At 41.8% G+C, this 19,485-nt stretch overlaps 1 protein-coding gene across 6 annotated transcripts in view; it reads left to right on the top strand.

The window, feature by feature from the left end:
- The window catches only part of PLAGL1 (PLAG1 like zinc finger 1), a 50,335-nt gene that overhangs the window by 6,425 nt on the left and 24,425 nt on the right, over nt 1-19,485 (top strand). For 2 of the 6 annotated variants that reach the window (XM_085217135.1, XM_085217129.1), the window contains exons 1-2: nt 98-413; nt 17,687-17,729. Coding sequence is in view for 5 of the 6 variants with exons in the window: in XM_085217129.1 (XP_085073255.1) it covers nt 17,711-17,729 (19 nt within the window). In the remaining variant the exon portion in view is untranslated. Of the gene's footprint in view, nt 1-97; nt 414-11,334; nt 11,405-13,696; nt 13,846-14,092; nt 15,283-17,686; nt 17,730-19,485 lie in introns of those variants that run through there. The other 4 variants (XM_085217131.1, XM_085217128.1, XM_085217130.1 and 1 more) reach the window with 4 other exon arrangements.

Below are 19,485 nucleotides of genomic sequence, written 5' to 3' on the forward strand. Positions count from 1 at the left end.
ACATTTCTGCGGTTCCCGTGAAGTACTGACGACTCATTACGATCACAACAACAGTTTCTAAGGTTTAAAGCTGCGAGCTGCAACATTTTCAAGAAAAAAAAAAAAGTTAGCAGACCGCTAGCGGCAAAACTAACACCCCAGCCCAGATCCGTACCCACCCCGACCGCTCCATGTCCGCTCCCTGGGGCGGCCGCGGCTGCCGGCGGGGCCGCAGGAGGCGGAGAGGGGAAGGAGGGAGGCGCGGCGTCCCGCCCGCCCCCGGCCCTGCGCGGCCCGGCCTCCCCCGCCCCACAGCGAGGCGTCTCCCCGGGGCCGGGCACCGCCGCGGGGACGGGAGCAGCTTCTGTCGCCGCCGCCGCGCTCCCCGGCCCGGCGCTGGGGCAGCGGCAGCGCCCGCCGAGCCGCGCCATGAGGTGAGCGGGGCAGGGCCTCGGGGGGGTGGGCGGAGGAACCGCGGCGGCTGGGGGCTCGGGGCCGGGCGCGGCGGGGGGCACCTGCGGGAAGGCAGATGCGCCGATGAGTGCGCAGTCGGAGGGAGAGTGGGGTTTTTTCCCCTTTTATTTCTTGATTTTATTTATTTGTTTTTTTCCTCTCTACCCCCCAACTTCTCACGAGCCGCAGCCCTCGCCCGCCAGCTCGTCCCACTTGTCCGTCTGCCGCGCCTCTCACACAGTGCTCGGGATGGGCGCTTGGGCCCGGTCCAATCCTCTCTGACTTCGGGAACAAAAAGCCCTCAGAGCTGGGTGCGGGGCGGGGTGGGGGGGCTGCATCCCTCGGCGTTGTGCCGCGCGGCGGCCGTGGGACCGCGGCTCAGCACGGAACTGCTCGGGGAGCTGGTTTCCGCCTGGGGAACAGCTGCGGGCTCGCATCTGTGCCCACCGCCCCGCTCTCAGCGCTAGCTCCTGCCGGCAGCCGCACCGCAGCGCCGTTCCCGTCGGTTTCTCACCCATCTCCAGCGGGACAGCAGCGTGCTGCGGTCAGGCGCTGGCTCCTGGGCGGACGTGCTTTCTTAATTCTGGGGGAGGAAGCATTTACCGGTACTTTTTCTTTCTTTCTTTTTTTTTTTTTTTAAGTACCTGAATCGGTTAAATTTTAACTTTCAGTTTTGTTTTCTTCTGTCTTTTTTTTTTTTTTTTTGGTCTTTATTCTGTCGAAAGTCTGCGTCTCACAGTGAAATGTCAACTAGTGTTTCTGGAAGAGTGCATTCAGGACAGCCAGACTCTTCCCAAGGGCTGTCGCTTTCCGTGTGTGACATGAACACAAGTGTGGAGCTCCTTGCAAAAGGCAATTGGAGAAGATATCTGAATTATTTGGTGAAGGGTGCAGTGTAGTATGTCTTTAAAATGGGGGTTCAAATAGAATATTCCATCCTCAGCTGGTATTCTAAAACTCATAAAGGACTTTGTAGGACAAAATACAAGCTGTGTTTTGGATACATCTTACTTATATCATGCATATACATTATATATATTTGTATATGTTTATCTCACCTTGGTGATAAGTGTCTTCAATAGGAAATACAAATAGCACACACATCCTCCTTCCAGGAAGTGGCAGGAAAGGATGTGTGTGGTGACACTGCCAGATGAGCAAATCCCGCTCTGACAGAATGAGGAAGGAAGAGGCGCCAGACCTGTATGGCCCCTAGAGCCCTCAATGCTGAGGCTGTAGGATTGCCAGCAGCAAGTGGGACCTGGTGCTCAGTTCTACCAGCGACTGACAGAAGAACATGCATTCCGGGTCCCAGATGCCTAGTTATGTGTGGTGGCACCAAGTGTCAAGTGGTGCCCTGGTGACTTGGTGGCTGCTCATGCATTCTTTGTGCTGAAGGCCCTGGGAGAGGGGGTGCTCATTTGGAACCAGTAGTGTGGCATGACACTGCAAAGCCTTTTGAATGAGAGACCAGTAGGGCTTCAAAGAACAGATCTCACCTTCTCCCTCACCTTGCCAATCCTCATTTGATCTCTTGAGTAGCCTAGCACTGGCCTGGGATGGAGGAAAAACATCCGCAGTGTTAGCTGAATGCAAGCCATCAGTGTGCCAGGTGGCCAAGAAGGCCAGGGGCATCCTGCCTTGTATCAGAAATAGTGTAGCCAGCAGGAGCAGGGAGGTGGTCATCCTTGGGTACTCAGCACTGGTGAGGCCGCACCAGTGAGCACTGTATTCAGTTTTGGGCTCCTCACTACAAGAAAGACATTTAGGCCCAGGAGCATGGCTAGAGAAGGGCAACAAAGCTGGTGAGGGATCTGGAGCAAAAGTCTTATGGGGAATGGCTGAGGGAGCTGGGGTTTCTTAGTCTGGAGAGGAGGAGGCTCAGGAGGGACCTTATCTCTCTCTACAACAACCAGAACAGAAGTTGTAGTGAGTTTGGAATCAGCCTCTTCGCACAGGTAATAGCAATAGGATGAGAGGGAATGGCCTCACATTGTGCCAGGAGAGGTTCAAGTTGAATGCTAGGAAGAATTTTTTCTCAGAGAGAGTGCTGAGCTACTGGCACAGGCTGCCCAGGGAGGTGGTGGAATTACCATCCCTGAAGGTGTTCAAGAACTGAGTGGATGTGGACGTGGTTAGTGGGCATGGTAGGGATGGGCTGATGGTCAGACTAGATGATAATAGAGTTCTTTTCCAACCTTAATTACTCTGTGTTTCTGTAATTCTATGATTTGGAGGAGCTGGACGCTGCTCCTGCACAATGCTGTGAGTATGCAGTGAGCTGTGCCAGGCTGGAAGCTGTGTGTAAGATGGGAGTATGGATACAGTGACAGAATCAGTGACAAATGGTATAATTATTGTTTGATATTGCATGTACTTGCTGCTGAGTTGCACCTATGCATTAGGTGTATTTTCCATCATTAGTGTGCACTTAATTGTCCTGCATTGTAAGTCAAAACAGTTGAAGTCTCATTTGCAAGCCTAATGGGAACTAGTACAGATCCTGGAGTAGTATGACTGAGTAAGAGACTGTTTGTCACAGTGTTCTCATTTTTACGTGGTCTCAGGAAACATCTCTGATGTTTGAATAGAAGCTAGTCATTCAGAATTTATGGTAAATACTGCACATTGAGAAAGTGGGATTGTTCATGTAAGAAGAAGAAGATGAGTTGAATGGGAATAAAAGCTGTAAGTGATGTGAGAACTGCCAGTTTCTGTGGAGCTACACATATTGAGACCGGCAATGGGAGGCTTGGAGAGCTGTGTGCAGGAAAGCATGTAAGCACAACAAGAATTACCTCTTAAGGCAGAAAAGTAAAATCAAGTGCTTACACCTCCAGGCTGAAGCCTTATGTGGGCTTCTTCAAGGTATATTAAAATTGCTCTGCTTTTAAAATAAAATGAGTTGAAGTGCTTTGAGTGTATTGCTTCTGATAGACTTATTGTTTTTTAATGTGGTCACTTGTTAGCGTTAATTTTGCAGGCATGTAAGCCAGTGGATCACACACCAATGCTCCCTATCTAAAGATGGTGACTTCTCTTTCCTTCCTGTTCAGTATCTGCCATGTAGAGAATCCCATCCTTGTAAAGACCTGTTTTTTCTTCCCCTGGCTGCCCTGTCAGGGCTGTGTGGGAGGGAGAAGTGTAAGGTAGTTCTCCCAGCTGCTGTGACATGGTTATTCTACAGTGCGTTGTAGGGGCCAGGACCTGGGACTCTGTCCCCCCTTGTCTTTCCCTCGAGCACTTAACTTTGTGGCTGATGATTAAAACCCGAAACCATTAGCCCTCACCCCACCCATAAGTGAATACACACTCTGCAGTTTGGGCAGACTTTGCTGATGTTGTTTTTTATAAGTTTCATTTGTACTAGCACTTCACATTACACCTGACTTTGTGGGCATAAATAATCCTGTTCATTAAGCTTAATCTTGCTCACAAGATGTTTGCAGAACTGGAGTGTATTTAAAGCATGCATTGCCAACGAGTTCCCTCCTGGCTCCACTCAGGCTTTATTTTAAGATGTTCCCGCTTTCTAAGATAAGCATGAATCAAATGAGACAGCTCCACATGCTAAGGGAGCAGCGGTCACGTACTTCTGCTTAGCACGTGCCACAGCTGGCCACTCCATTTAATTATCACTAAACCCAGAAAAAAAACTCTTCTTTTTCTGCTTGTGTGTGTGTAAGCAGGTAGGAAATCTCTTTAGCATGATGCCAAGGATACTGCTATTTTATGGTAACTAGCAGGAAATAACAAGAGTTACAACAGAATGAAGGTCAGTCTCCTTGAGTTCTGCTTGGGAAAACCCTGGAAGTTGACCATGACATTTAACTCTGCACATCCCAAGGATAATGAGATATTTTGCTTTTGTTGTTTTTTGTTTTGTTTTTTTTTTTTGTACTGACTTTTACCTTTCTTCAGTGCATCCTTTTAAATATGGGCTACTTGGAATTTGTGTTGAAAGCATGTTTTGGTTTGCAGATATCTCTAACAGGAAAATCTAAAAGGGACGGTTCTTTCCATGTGTCTTTATCTCTGTGATTTTGCAGTTCGCTCTTTTCTCTTGATTTTTCTGCCTGTCCTGTGCAAGTTGATCCCTGTTTGTAAAATAGCAAGAGTTGCAGTGCTAAATTGAGATCAAGAATGCCTTGGTAAACTAATTCTGTCTTGGAGGACAGAGTAGATCTGCTTGTATCTTTCTCCTTCCTGTGCCTGGAACACTATTTAGGAGAAGCTGTTTCACAAACAACATGAGACAGGGAAACGTATACTTCCCAAATAGCATTAACTGCTCGTAATTCCAAGCTTGAAATTATGATACCATACAGAGTGTATTAAAAGACATTGATTTTTAGTTTTAATGAATTGGAAAGAGCACTTGATTACCTCACAGTGTTTTATCCCACTCAGAATCCATGATTTTCAAAAGGCATCCCTGGACTTGTTGACACCATATTCTCTTGCTTAAGCCTGTTAAAAACTCTGGCGCGGATGAAATACATTTCCAGTCCTTGCTGTGGGTTGTAAAAGGGTTTGAAATAAGGTCAGTCATTCTGGGCTGGTAACTCAGTGTCTAACTTCTTTGTTTTTGCCATTTTTTCCTCTGGAGAACCTCAATTTGCATGTATAAGAAAAATGTCTGGATCTTTGAGATGATAATATAAACAACAAAAATGAAAATTCTAGTTCTTGACTGTGTCAGTGAAGAGCCTGAAAGATTAGTCATGAAGAGGAGGATCTGTGTACATTTTGTCTTGTTCATCTTAACTTAAGGGCTGCTGCTGGAGTCTAAATGAGGATGCAGGGTGTCTCAGGATTAGCACCATGGTCTGCTGCTAGGACCAGCACCTCGTCCTTACTCTCCAATGATTAAGTGCTGGGGAAGGCCTCCCAGCTCTGCCTGACCCACAGGGTGAGAGAGCAAGTGCTGATGTTCAGCCCAGCCCAATTGCTGGGACTCAGTTCTCCTGCTGCAGTCATTTTGTCCTCCTCCCATTCTTTGAAGAAGCTGGGACTAGGTCTGTTCTAAGAAGATATTTCTTCTTTGCCTGTTAGATGTGTATATTCTGAGGAGCAGCAAAGTTGTCACTTGTGTATATTGAGATATGATAGAGTGTCTATCCCTTACAGTAGTACATCAGTCTTGTCTAGGTTGGCACTGTTCTTTTTGCTGTAAGCGGGGCAGAGGGGCTCCTTCTGGGAAGACTTGAGTGCAGTTCAGCTGGTGTCTCTCGAGACAGCACATGGAGCTGTTTTAGTGCTAAATGTCAAGTCTGTGTGCTGAGAGGTGTTGTGGCTGACCTGCCTGACCCATCCTATCACAAGCATTGTGTGTGATGTGGCTCACACTGTTCATTGCATGGCTGGCACTGTGCATTGTCTCTTTAGTGATGCCAGCAGTTGGGGAAGGCTCCACGCTGATGCTTTGGGAGCACTAATGACACCTGAATAGCCAGGTTTATTCACGGATTAATATTCACGGAGCTTCATTCTGTCCCATCCTACAGTGCTCTCAAACAACCATCTGAAGAACTGTGGGGGAAACTTGTTTGCAGCAAATGCAGCATAGCAGCTAGTAGACTGCAGATGGTATTGTCACCAGCATGGTCAGCCACGTGCTTTGGGCTTAAAAGTCACAAGCATGATACAGGTAAGCTAGAGGCTTGTGTGTAAGCACACAGAGGATACAGCAATGCCCATGATGCCCCTGAGCAGTGTACCCAATACCTAGAGCAAAGGTAGTACCCAACATCTCCTCCTACTGCTGTGACACAGCATAGATAGCGAAGTCAGTATAGATGTGCTTTGTTTTTCTGCAGCACATGTAAGAGAATAGCACTTAGGAAAAAGAGTAGTGGTATCTAATGTGGCATACCATATACAGTAGCAAGCAAATAGAATGCGTGGTGGAGCAGTATTCTTTGCTCCTCCACTCAGTCTCATTTCCTGGTTCCTGTTGCTATGAATGGTGCTGAGGGACTGCTGAGGAATGAGCAAGGATGTCCTATGCAAGTGCATGGTGGACATGTTTTAGAGAGAATTGCAACAGTGTAAGTCCCACATGCATTTTTGGTTCATTAACTGTCACAGCAACTGTGTTGGCTTAGTTTAGCCAGAATGTTATTTCAATCACTGCGGCTGTATGTGATCTACAGCACTTGTTTGGCCTGTCCAGTCCTATCCTACAGAAATAAATAACTTTAGAACTAATAGAGCTTTTTTAAAGATTAAAACATACTGTAAGGCTCATCAATAAGCAAGTGATTTATAAATCACTAAAATTGTGTTTTGCCAGTGCTTTGACAGATTGACACCCAAGGAGGACATCAAGTATCTAAGCATTATATTATCCTGGAATAATAAATGGTTGAAGGACCAGTGCAGTACACATTAAAAATATAGCTAAGTTAGTCTATAGTTTTGTCTTCCAAGAGGTGACTTTGTGTTCAGGGTCAGGTGGAATCACCTCCAGAGCCATCTCTGCACCTTTGTTGTGCTGAGGCTGTCTGCAGTCAGAGGGCAATGATGCTGAACAAAGGATTGGAAACAGACAGTAGGCAAAGAAAAGAGAGTGACATACTGGAAAGTATTAGGTTAAAGAGTTTCTAAAAACATAACTGAAATCAGACCGAGGAAACAAAAGAGAAACTCTTAGATGGAAGAACAGATTTGTTTTTTTAGTGTTCAAACAGAACTTAGTTTTCAGTGAGTTTTAACTTTCAGCTCAGTTTTCTGTGCCAAGAGGTCTCAGGAGACCTTTTTAATGTTACAAACTGCATGGGCAGTGCAGGATGCTTTCTGGCCTTCCGTATTTTCTCTCTCTGTGGGAGTCGTGGCTCACCTGTGTTGTTGAGTGAAGAGAATGCATTGAACCCCTTCCAAGATTACTAACATTTCTAAGCAATTAAATCAAGGAGCTGAGAAGAACCAGTATAAGCTCTTTTCTGCTTCAGCTGCTCTTAGAAATATCAGCAATCACCCATACTAATTAAACAGGTGACTTAATACCTCTCACAGTGAAGCGGCAGCAGGTGATTTGCCCATTGAAACACTACCTCTTTGTATGCCCAGTGCTCATCCGGGAAAAGCTCAGGGTTGCAGGCCAGCATGAATCCAAGTGCACTTGAATAAAACCGCTCCTCCCCATGGTTCTTTCAGAATGCTTTCCATGGAGGAAAAATTTTACAGCTAGTACACAATGTATCCAGAGTGAATGCATCACTTGCTTCTTGCAGACCTGGCAGTCAGGACGGGCCTTCTCATTCTGGCGGTGCCAAGCGCTGACAAGAGATCGCTGTTCTCCCGCGGCCTTCAGGGCCGGTGCTGATGGAGTTTGGAAAAACAGTGTCAGGTGAGGATTTCCAGTCGCTGGGGACTGTCCTCTCCCAAGTGAAGGACAGTGCAACTAAGAATTTCACGACGCAAACCTGTAGTGCTGATACACAGAGCCAGTGAAACTGATACATTTCTGCAGAATGTTTTGGTTTCAGCAGCTGAGTACGTTCAGGCAAAAATAAGTTTTACTGGAAATACTCTGTCTGGTTCAGAACTCATTTGTTTTTACGAACCTGTCACTGTTCTCAACACAAGTAAATAAGCAGGCAAAGCTAGCATGCCACTACTATAAAATCTGGAGATCGTAATGTTCTGTGGCTCTAAAGAGTGCTCTCTGCTTTTGCCTCTATCAGCTCAGTTGGGACTGGGAAGGTGGTGAAACGCTTTCTACTGCTATAGTGGCTCTCCTGTTTTGGAAGCTCTTCGCTTTGGACTTGAACTTTTGTTTAGAACAAAAGATTGCAGAGGAATTTTCAGTGTTTTTGAGGTTGCAGATGGATCTTAATGATATTCTTATCACTGTTTGTGCCCAGCCAGGCTTCTGGACCTTATTACTTCTCGCGCAACAGCTGCCAGTGACAAGAATAATTTTCATGCTTGGAAATCATCTTTACTTGACATATTTACATGCTGTTCTTCACTCTGAAATATCCCTAGTGTGAGTGATAGATAGAATCATCTCCCTTTTTAATGCATGAGTTACTCTACAGATTTTTCTGCTGAGTCTGCTACGATCTGTGGAGCTTTTTTATTAATAAAATTGTAGCCTGGTTTTAATGTATTGCTTTTTTTGTTTTTTTTTTTTTTTTACAATATTGAAGAGACACTGCCCTGACCAAACCAGAGACACAGACAGGAAGAAAAGAAGGATAAGCAAGCGAATAAATTGATTTCCACTCTTTGTCTTATTCTACAGTAAAAGAGAAGACTAACTTATTTTTCTTCTGTAAGTTGAGCTTAGAACTTCTGTGATTTGTCAACATTAAAGCCTAAGTCACAGAACACTGAGGTCTCTGCAAGCCTCAGCACCCATACAGACAAATTTTTACATAACATCATTTATTACCACTTAAAATCAATTTTATTAAAAATTTAAGGAATTTTAAAATAGGACATTAGAGAAATGACTATCAACTTCCTAAAATAAAATGGAGTGTAAAAATGAAGTTATTTCAAATATTTTGTGCTCATCAGTAAAACAGTTCACAAAAGATTTGAGGACAGTGCAGAGTGCATTTTTTATCTGTAAAAATATAAGCAGGATATATTACTTAAACTTTTTTTCTTGTCAAATTCAGTAATTCTTTGGGCTGTATAAGTTTCTGAATTGCCTTTACAGTAAGTCATTTGCACTAATTATTCCTCTAATCTACTTTGATTTTTAAAATTATAGTTTGATAATGGGTTTTTCTAAATTCCAAGCTATGAGCAAAAAAATGTGGATTTATTTAGGTGCTAAGGTTGCTGTCGTACTTCCAGTCATGTATTTGGGTTTCAGAATCTGAAATTGCAATAGTCATTTTCAAATTGTTTATTTTGACAGGGATCTTCAAAATTTGAATTCCTGGAGTTTACAGGATAGCATAATCAATATCATAGTTAAGAAATGTCAACTGGGCTTTCAGTTTGTCCCAGCAGAGAATGACTCTTGAATCATAGTGATTCCCCCTGTGTTTTGTTGTTTTTTTAAACACTGTAGTGAAATTGGAGACTGTAATGTCATGATGCAATCACTAAAGTACATTTCAAAACTATTTAAGCACTGGATGGTGGGTACTTTTGGATAACTTTAAAGTTGTTCCACCTACAGACTTACATCCCGCATGAAATCTTGCAGATTATGTTCATACAGATTTTATAAATCACTGAAATGATCTTTCGATAACTTGAGGTGCAGATGTCAAGGATTTGGGTTTTTGTTAACTCACTGGACCATACTGAATAAATGTTTTAGATGTCAAAGTTGGAGTTGAAGAGGTCATGCTACTGAGTGAAGAAGTAACAGCAAGTGACCCATTGGTGAACTTTTAAGGAAAGGTCAGAGATGGCACGATTTTTTCTAGTTTATTGTTACAAGATTTTTTTATATCAGGGTAACTTTTAATTGAAGAAATAGTGTGTTCTTATACTTAGTATTTATCTGTGGTGCACCAAATTTCATGTAGCTAATTTAGTAATGATATGGGAGTTGATAGTCACTTATTTTTAACTGTTTTGTTCGTTCAGTGGAGATAGTGGCTATGAAATTGTCCTCTACCAGCCTCTGCGGGCTCTTCAGCATTGGCCTTGTTATTCTGATTTCCTACTTCTTCTTACAGTCTCCAACACTGAAAAAATAAGCTTGCATAGAAAAGAGCCAGTTGCCTTGCATTTATTTAAGTTTCAGTCTTGCCAGAGAAAAGACTAGGACTATGTTACTGTACAGGATGAAGCCAGAAGGCTAGAATTTTAAATAAGCATACATTATGCATTTAATGCCACATTTTTATTTTTATTTTTGGACTACTTGAGTCACATGCAAGAAGTGGCACAGGACCCCAAGGGGCTTTGTGTATACTGTACAGTTAGTAAGAAGGCATCCAGGCCTCTAAAAGAAGAAATCTAATTATAACTGTGCTGCATGCTGTCATTCTGGGAAAACAAGAGCTTCAACTTATCTTTAGCTGACAGTGGCGACCAACTCTTTCCTATACCTGAGTGATAGGTGATTATGCTGACTATGAATGGTGATTCACTGAATTGAATTTGAATCTGTATCTGCATTTATTCAGCAGCAGTCTGAGTCATCCCTTGCTGATTTTTGGAATTGTCATACGGTGTCATAACCAAAGGGAAAAGGAAGGAAACAGGTAAATAATATTTGGGAACATACAACTTTTGTTAGTCAATTATATAATCAGTCTTTGGAAAATTTGAATTTCTTTATACTTGTGTACCACAGGCATTCCAAGCATACCATGAAAATAGCACCTCTAAAGTTAATATGCTTTATCAATAATAATAGTAAAAAAACCACCAGTATTCTCTACCTGAATTCCTTTTTCAAGTGAAAACTTGTGGTAGTTTCTGGGTGAAATGATGCTTTCCCCGCACTGGAGTTTAAAGCTATTTAAAAGTAAGAGCAAGACTCTGAAAGTGATATTTGACCAAATACATTGAACGTTAGTATTTACATAATTTGGCTGCAACACTACACTGAAACAGGGGATGCATCTGGATCATGTTGTAGATACGTGAAAAGTTTGTGAGTGTCTGAAACTGGGATTTTTAAAATCAGCATAATCTGGGCAAGGTGTGCAAAGTGTTAACCTTCTGATGACAAATCTATTTTTATGATTTCCTGAAGTTTACTAAATACGTATCTGCCCTTTCTGGTCACAGATGTGATTGTGGCAGTAGGTGGGAGCGTGTGGGCCCACTGCCTCATTGGTCTGCTGGTCATCATTTTTGGAAAGCTAGCAACTTCTGATGTATTAATAGTGAGCTTGTGCAAGGAGATAGTGTTAAAGCCAAGACTTTCGTATAACTTTTTTTAATTTCCAGGAATAGATTTTTGAGGTAGGCTCCCCAAAGAGAACACAGACAAGGAAATCTCCTTATCAATCTGCTCATCTGTCAGTGGCTGCCCTGCCTAAAAGTGAGTGCCTATTCCTAAAGGGAAAATTGGAATTCGAGTTGAGAATGATGAGAATAGTTTAGCCAATGTGTTGAGAATGAATGTCTCACAGGAAAAATACTTTTTCACATGACTTCATACAAGTGGGTTTTGTGTTTGTTTTGTGCCAGCTCAGTCCTGAGTTTCAGCTAGTAGACCAGAATCCTCTCCACAGACTCATTGAAATGGAAATGTTTCTGCCCTCTGCTGTGGAATGCAAATTATTTTAGGAATGTTCCTGGGTCTTGGGGCTTTTTAAAACTCACACTTTAAAGACTGATTCTCAGAAGAAAACAAGCATCTAGAAAGATAATTGGTGCCTTGATCTTGACCCAGCAAAATACAGAAGCAGAAGTGTGGGTTTATCTTCCCATGTACAAACAGTTCCCTGAAAGTCAGTGGCAGTTAGACATGGGAAATGCAGAAATCCTTTTCTGGATCATGGTCAAAAAGGAGGATTTTGCAAAGCCAAATGACACAGAAGCCCTTAGTATGGAAGACCAGCACAAGATACCCTTTGGTATAATGCCTTGGCATCTTTTGTTGCTATCTCTGTTTAAAGATACTGAGGAAAGTACTTGCTTCATTGTCTGCTGTATATCTTTTGCTGACCAAAGAAGACCAATATCAAGTGATAGAAGGTTAGGAAAATGATGAGAGACAGTGCCATATTTCAGAACAGGAAAAACTTCTAAGGAACAAGGTTTGGAATTTTTTGATCCTTGTGTTTCTAGTTCCAAGTCACTGGATGTAAAATGGATTTGCTTTTAATGAAAGTTCTGATTTTTTTTAATATATTTTTCTTAAACTGAAAATACACCTGAGTAGGTTTGGCTCATATGTGGATCATATATGTGGATCATATTTGATGGTGCTACATCTCAATGTACTAGTCATAACTAGTTGGAATATCAGTTGGTTGGTGTAAGGAGTGAAAAGGCAGTAGTTTTTTAATGTATTCTGTTGAAATTTAATACTCTGTAACTTTTGCAAATAACAGCTAACTGATGAAAAAATTGTCAGTAGCATGTCCAGTCTCATGAAGTCACTGGACATTGACAGTGCTCTTGGTTGCTTTTCATTAAAGAAACCATATCCTTGAGTGCATAATTGTTTGCCCACTGTCTTCGTAAGATTTTGCTCACCGTTCTTTTACCTCTACTTAGTCCTTTGTAAAAGACAGATGTTCCATATAGAGCTCCTGATTTTCATTATTTTTTATATTTACAAATAAGACTTCCATATGAAGAACTTCTGCAGTACCCATGAGCCAGATTTTTAGAGTTGAGACACAAGTATTTACATGTTGCATGGGACCCATCAGGGAAGAGTCAGTATCCTCCAGAACAAAGAAAAATATTATAATGTTACAATGGTAAAAGAGTTATGCGTGGGGTGACATGTGGTCACCTCGTGAGCATGACATCCGTCTGGCTGTGACCTGCCACCAGCAGCATAAGAAAGTGATGCCAGATGGGAATAAACATTTCATTCACTGTTTTATAATTATAAAATAATTCCATGATTTGAAAAAACAAAATATAATTTTAGTAAAGTAAGTATACAAGTATATGCTGTTTTACTTGATTATTATAAAAGGATTTATAATTTCATGCTTAATGCTTTCTATGGTAAAGGATTCTATACCTACCTATAGTAGGTGTGAAATGCGCAAAAATGTACTGTGGGATCTGTTTGAATTGTAAATATCACAAGCCAAATCCTGATTTTGGATACACATCTGGGACTGATACTAACTTTGGCTCTGTGTTTTACTTTCTCCCGTTAATACTCTATTAATACTTAATTCATTTCTGTATTGTTGTGATTTTCCTTCCTGTTTGTGAATTCAACAAAATTGAATTCAGCAGAAATGCCCAGCACGAGAGCTAGCAATAGCCAAAAGAGAACAAGTAGGAAGCACTAATGGGATTCTAATGCAGTATAGTAGATGCATTAGGTGTTTTCTTCTAACGAATACAACCTGAGGCATAAGGTATGCTGAAAGTTAAGCCTGGGCAACCAGTTTCTATTGGGGGGGAGGAAAGAGTCCTTCCCGATTTAATCTTGATATAAGTAGGTTAAGTGTGGTTTTCCTGTCACATCTGTGCATGTGTATTTTAGAGACATCTGCAAGTGTGTTACTTAGCTGTCTTGAAAAAATGCTTTTACTTGCATTTTACCTTTACTCAGTTATAGTGTGATAAAAGATGCTTAGATAAGAATAAGCCATCTGTCTTTACTTAAGGCTATTGTGGGTCTATAACAGGTTTTACTGCACGTTCTTCAGATACCTGAAGAACAGCAGCCTCCCCTTTTCATCTGCATGAGGAAATGGAGAGATGGCTTCATGGCATCAAGAGAAGAGCCTTACAGCAACTGATGAACTAATGCATCTCTCTGGCATGTGGCATGATGCTGAGGTGCGTTTTTGAGCCATATGATGTCAAATCATTACTTCTGATTATAGTTCAAAAGTCATCATCCAGGTCTTTGTGAATGACATGGTTCTCTCTTGCAGACAGTGTGTTCTCCTGTCATCGGCAGATGATACAAGATCATGATGCAAACGCAAGGGTATCACCCACAGCATATTAATATGACAGCTGTTCTCATTGCAACTGCTCCTACCTGCCTCATGCAGAAATGAGCCTATTCTCCTCCATAGGCCACAGCCTATTCTCCTCATAGGCAGTACAGAACCCATTTTCACTTCTTTTACCGGTGCATAAATGCTGCTTGCCACCGCAAGGCATTGAACTTCTGTTCATCCAATGAGCCTGTAACCCATGCTTTGCCCTCTGTGAACACTGTTAACTATCATATTCAACTTCAATTCCTACTTAGGATAAGCACATAAGTGCATACCAGTTTCCTGATAATGAAAGAACACAAGAACCTCGGAAGACTTTGCCTCAAATTAATTGTAAGGGCTGCAGTTTCCTTGCATGGAAAACATTCCCCACTCTGTTCCTTGTCGTTTTCTGCCCTTCCACTGATGAAACATGTCAGTATTTGAAAAGCAGCCACAAACAAGCTTTGGCTTTGTGAGCAGCATGGCAATTTAGGTTGATATACCTGCAATGCTTTGTGTAAAGACTGGTGTGGTTTACAAGTGGTTTACAAGTAAAACCACAGAAGATTGGTCAACAGGAATGTTAAACTGTGGCCAGCATGGCCAGAGGCCAACCATCTAAGTTTAGGTTGACAAGTGGCCAATGTGGCCAGAAACCACCAGGCACTGTGCCTAGCTGGCACAGAAGAAGAGACTGCTGTGACTCTACATGTGCCATTCTGTGTGTTGTTGTTATCCCCTTGATTGAAGGGCAGTACAGTATGCAAGAGGTACCTTCATACACCAAAGGGCTGACCTTGGAGCAGGAGAGATGGTGGTTTTCTGCAGCTAGAAGGAGGGGAGGTTGTGAGTTTGTGTTGAGGGTAAGTGCAGGAAAGGTCTGGCTCAGCTTGTGAAGGAGCTTTTAGTTCTGCTTACACTCCCTTGCCTCTGCAAATACTCCTTGCTGCACTTATCTTCACCCTGTCAGAGATAACATGACTAACTGCTGGAAGAGGAGCAGTTCCTTGTGTTGGTGCACCTACTGCTCTGGTGCTCTGTGAGCAGTTTGTGTTTCTGCAACTGGGATGCCCTCAAGGAGGTCTGCAAACTGTGTGCTTACCAAGTGCCAGACTTGGGCACTCAGAGACTGTCAGCATGGGCAAAGGGATGGGAGAGTATGGTCACATATGGATGCCATTAAAGTCTGCTGTTCCTTCTGCAATCCTACATTCATGGAAATTGATATCATAGACAAGTGCCTCGCCCTTAGCCAGAATGGAGTCCAACTGTGAAGTATTTTATGGTTAGTAGAAATCAGGAAACTTGCTGCTTAGAAACCCTGTTCTCAGCATGACTGTTTTCATCTGGGAAAGAGGACTTGCTCATGTCTCTTTAGCATCCAGGCTTCTTTACTGCTTCTGTCTCACGTCTTTTGTCTTAGAGCGGCACTGCATGTAGACAGTTCATACTAAACTATGTATTCACCAGAGACAGCTGTTTTGGCAGAAGATAGAAGTTACAGAAGAAAAGTTGAAGTGTTGGTGCTTCTGTTTCATGCTTTGTCCTCAGTTCCCTTGATCTCAGACAGAAAGGATGCATTAGCAGTCTGGCTGCCAGTTTTCTACCTGGCTTCTTGTAAAATGAGAAATGGCAATACTGTAGGACTTGATTCATTTGCTTAAACATAAGCTTCTAGTGTTATCTGAGATGTCCTGGGTAATCCTGCCCTCCTGCTGGTCCAGAAGGGGCTCATTTTCCTGTGTATCCATCATTATGTCTACCAGCCTGACGTAGGTGCTTCAGATATCCTAGGACATCTCAGAAGGCACTGGATGCTTATGTGTGAGCAACTGAAGCATCTTTCCTTGTAGCAACTTCCCTGCTGAGGGTCTCTAATGAACTCTCCCTATCAGTACTGTCTCCTCTATGTCAGGGAATATATGCATCCCAAAAGTGGGAGTAATTTTCTTGGTTCTACATTGAAAATTAGAACTTTTGAGAATAAAGACTCATCAGTATACCCATTAGCTATCCTTCACCCCTGTCCCTTGTAAAGGGCAATGCATGTATTTGTCATCTATTTCGTGAAGGCAGTGTAGGCTTGAAAGGCATGGCTAAGAATGTGGGAAGCAAACACCAGGTAGCTCTGTATATTTCAAAGTCAGAACTCTTCCAGTTTCAGAGTGAAGCATCTAAAATCTGTGTTTTCCTACATGTTACCTTTTATGCTTGAATTGACAATTTAAGTACATGGGAGTTTGATTATGTTGTGATGAGATGCATGGTAAGATAGCAACTCTGACTCAGTAACTTTGCTTGTCATGAACTTAGACTGGGTCTTTAATCACCTACAAACAAGAATATCATCAGCATAATTATTCTGTTGCTCAGAAGCCATGATCTGTACACAAATCATTGAGTAAATGGTGGGGTAATGCTCATTGTGGCTTCTTGTCTATCCAGGGACAAGTGGTATGTCCTCAAGGTCAGGTAGCAACTTACATGCTTATAACTGTTCATCAGAATGGATTTTTATCTTCGCAGGCTTGAAAATATTACTACGGTGTGCTCCTAAATTGCAGGAGATAGTTAGATAGCAGCTTCCTCAACTTGCTGATGGATACACCTGGCAAAGTCGCAGCTTCTTTCTTGGCGTGTTCTCCATAGTGGGCTCCTCTCTTCCTCATCGTGCTCTGCATTTTTCCTATTTACCTACCACTTCTGTATTCCACATGAGTCTGTTTCTTGCTCAGTTATCATTCTTTGTTTTCTGTTTTTCCTGTATTTCCTTCTTCCAAGCTTCTCTTGTCTCAGTTCTACTGACCAGTTCCAGTTAATCTGGAAGTATCTGACTAGTAATCATTGTATCTTTGAGCCATTCCAGTCAGCAACAAAATACCATTTTCTTCACCAGTGGGGAATTTTCACCTTAAATCATATGTATGTACCTTCAATCCATACCCAAAATTTGGACGCGGCAAAACAGCATATGCTGATGTGATTCTTACTGTTACTTGTGCCCCCCCATTTTAGTGCCTGCCTTATTATTTATGTTGCTTCAAGCATCCGTATCCACACATTGAGATTCCACAATGGTAGACACTGTTGAGACAACTACTACAAAGGCAGACTCTGCTCTTATTATAAACTCTCTGACCATTGTAAAATTTCAAGAAAAAAAAAACAGTGGACAAATGGGAAACAAGATGAGCAGAGTTCAGCAGGAAACTAAAACTCTGCAGAAGTCTTTCAGGAGTGCAAAGAAAGTGCCTTATCCTGTGTGTAGTTAATATTCCCTTTGACTTCGCTGTGAGGATACTTAAGATGAATACCAGAAGCAGCAGGCTTAAACACAAAATGGCATGCAGTGGGGTATATTTACACAGTGCTTGAAAATTCTGTTTTTGTAATACATGTTAATGAAGAAGTGGAGTATAGCAAATTGTTCCAACTTAATTAAATGCATTACTTTAATGTCGTTTCACATCATTTATGAAATGAGCTCATATATTAAGGAGTTAATAATAGACAGATTCACTCTTTTCCTTTACTAATTGAAATTTTTCCTATTTAGATTTCCCTAGATATGTTCCCCCTGTTTCTTAGAGAACTAGAAAAAAAGATGTGCATGGTAACTAGCATGAATTTTAAACAGGAACAGTGCTACTTCAGAAAACTGATCTTCCTTTTTCATTTATTTTATATAGGTTTCCTATGCCTGATCTGTAAACATGTCCACAGACCTGCTATGTAAGTACATTTCTGTCATCTCACAGTGATTTTTTTGTACCATATGTTTTTATCAAATTCCCAGATGTGCTCATGATTGATGTCTTTTATCTTAAATATAAAGTCTGCTTTTACATTTGCGTTTCTTCTGAGACATCTGTGGAACAATATTACCATTATAATCAGTGGGATTATTCTTGGAGTAAGGCATGACTTAATATGAGTAAAATTGTAAAAATCTGGCCTCTGCATAAGAACAGACAGATTCATTGAGGCTTTAAAAATCACAGTTCTGTTTTAAATATTTCATCTCTCTTTGCACAGATACTATCCCAGATTACTACCAAGTGATATACTTGGGGTGTTTAACTTTGTCAATTTAACTCTTGTCTTTCGAAGACATCATTATCCAAATCACATCCAAGTCTCACTCCTCATCTCAATTATCCATCATTTTTTAGCAGCAAAGAATATGCAAGTGGCATATTCTTATACTTTGCTGTCATAACTTCTGCAAAGAGCTACTTCTTGGATCTGCCTGATACTCGTGCTTCTGTCACTGGAGCCTATGCTATCTGCAGCATTAAGCATATTTTCTATGCCTATTGCTCTGATTTAAATACTTTATTCTGGATTCCTTCCAATGCCTCAACTGCCATTTTGGGAACCCATTTTGTCAGCGTTCACTCCCTCCTAATGAAGAACAAGGAAAAAATATATTTTTGTCAATAACTGTTATCAGTTAATAAATAAAAAAAAGCAGTAGCAGCTGACTGGTAAATAACAGCTATTTGTGGAGGCGATATATTTACTTCAAGCTATTTCAGAAAGTGGTATTTTTGAACTTCATCTGCCAGCTGGCAATTGTGCATCACGCTTGAGTTCTCTTTAGATACAGAAAGGACTCTAAAAGATTCATAAGGAATGTAGTATGGGTGACTGTTTCATATACAACAGGCAGAACTGCTGTCAAGAGTACATTGTTAAAAAATGGAAAGAGCAGGGTGACTGCACATTAGTTCTGGTGTGAATCACTTAAGACTCCTTGAACTCTGCTCAGTGATTTAAGCTGGTTCATCCATTTTAGCTAAACTATACCCTAGCAGTTTCCTTTTTCACTCTTCAGCTCAGTCTCAGCATCAGTCATGCTTTCTCTAATGATCACTAGGTTAAGGAACTTAACATGTGAGGGGAGGCCTGAAAATGTTGTTTGTGCTTAGCGTGGAGAAGATAAAGCTCAGGAAGAGCTGATCATTGCCTTCCAGTACAAAAATGGTGGTTGTGAAGAAGAAAGTGGAAGTGCTCTCTCCACAAGGATGCATCATGGTGAGGCAAGGGGCAATGGCCATGGTCTGCTTCCTGGAAATGCCTTTGAATGTAAGAAAAAAAAGTCTTTGTAATGGGATCGATTATGCATTGAAATAGGCTGCCCAGAGAAGCAGATGAATTTACTATTCTGGAAGTATTAACAATACAGCTTGACAATGTCCTGGGTGAAGATGAGGTGTTTAGTTATGTGGACCATGTGCCAAGTGGTCTCAGCACCAGGAAGCAGTCTGTGGCACTGATGGCAGCAGTAGCCATGAAGTTTTAACACCCCAACCCTAAGCTTAACCACAGCATCATCTGTCTGTAATGCTTGGTTCAGAACAAGGTCAAAGCCTAGGATTAGCAATCTTGTTCCTTAACAAAGAGCACATCTATAATTAAAAATAAAAATCTAACCAAACCAGAACAAACCCCGTTGGATTCCTAGGAAAAAAAAAAAGCCGCAGTC

The sequence above is a fragment of the Meleagris gallopavo genome, chromosome 2 (genome assembly GCF_905368555.1).
Source record: "Meleagris gallopavo chromosome 2, MGAL_WU_HG_1.1, whole genome shotgun sequence".
NCBI classification, from domain to species: Eukaryota; Metazoa; Chordata; class Aves; order Galliformes; family Phasianidae; genus Meleagris; species Meleagris gallopavo.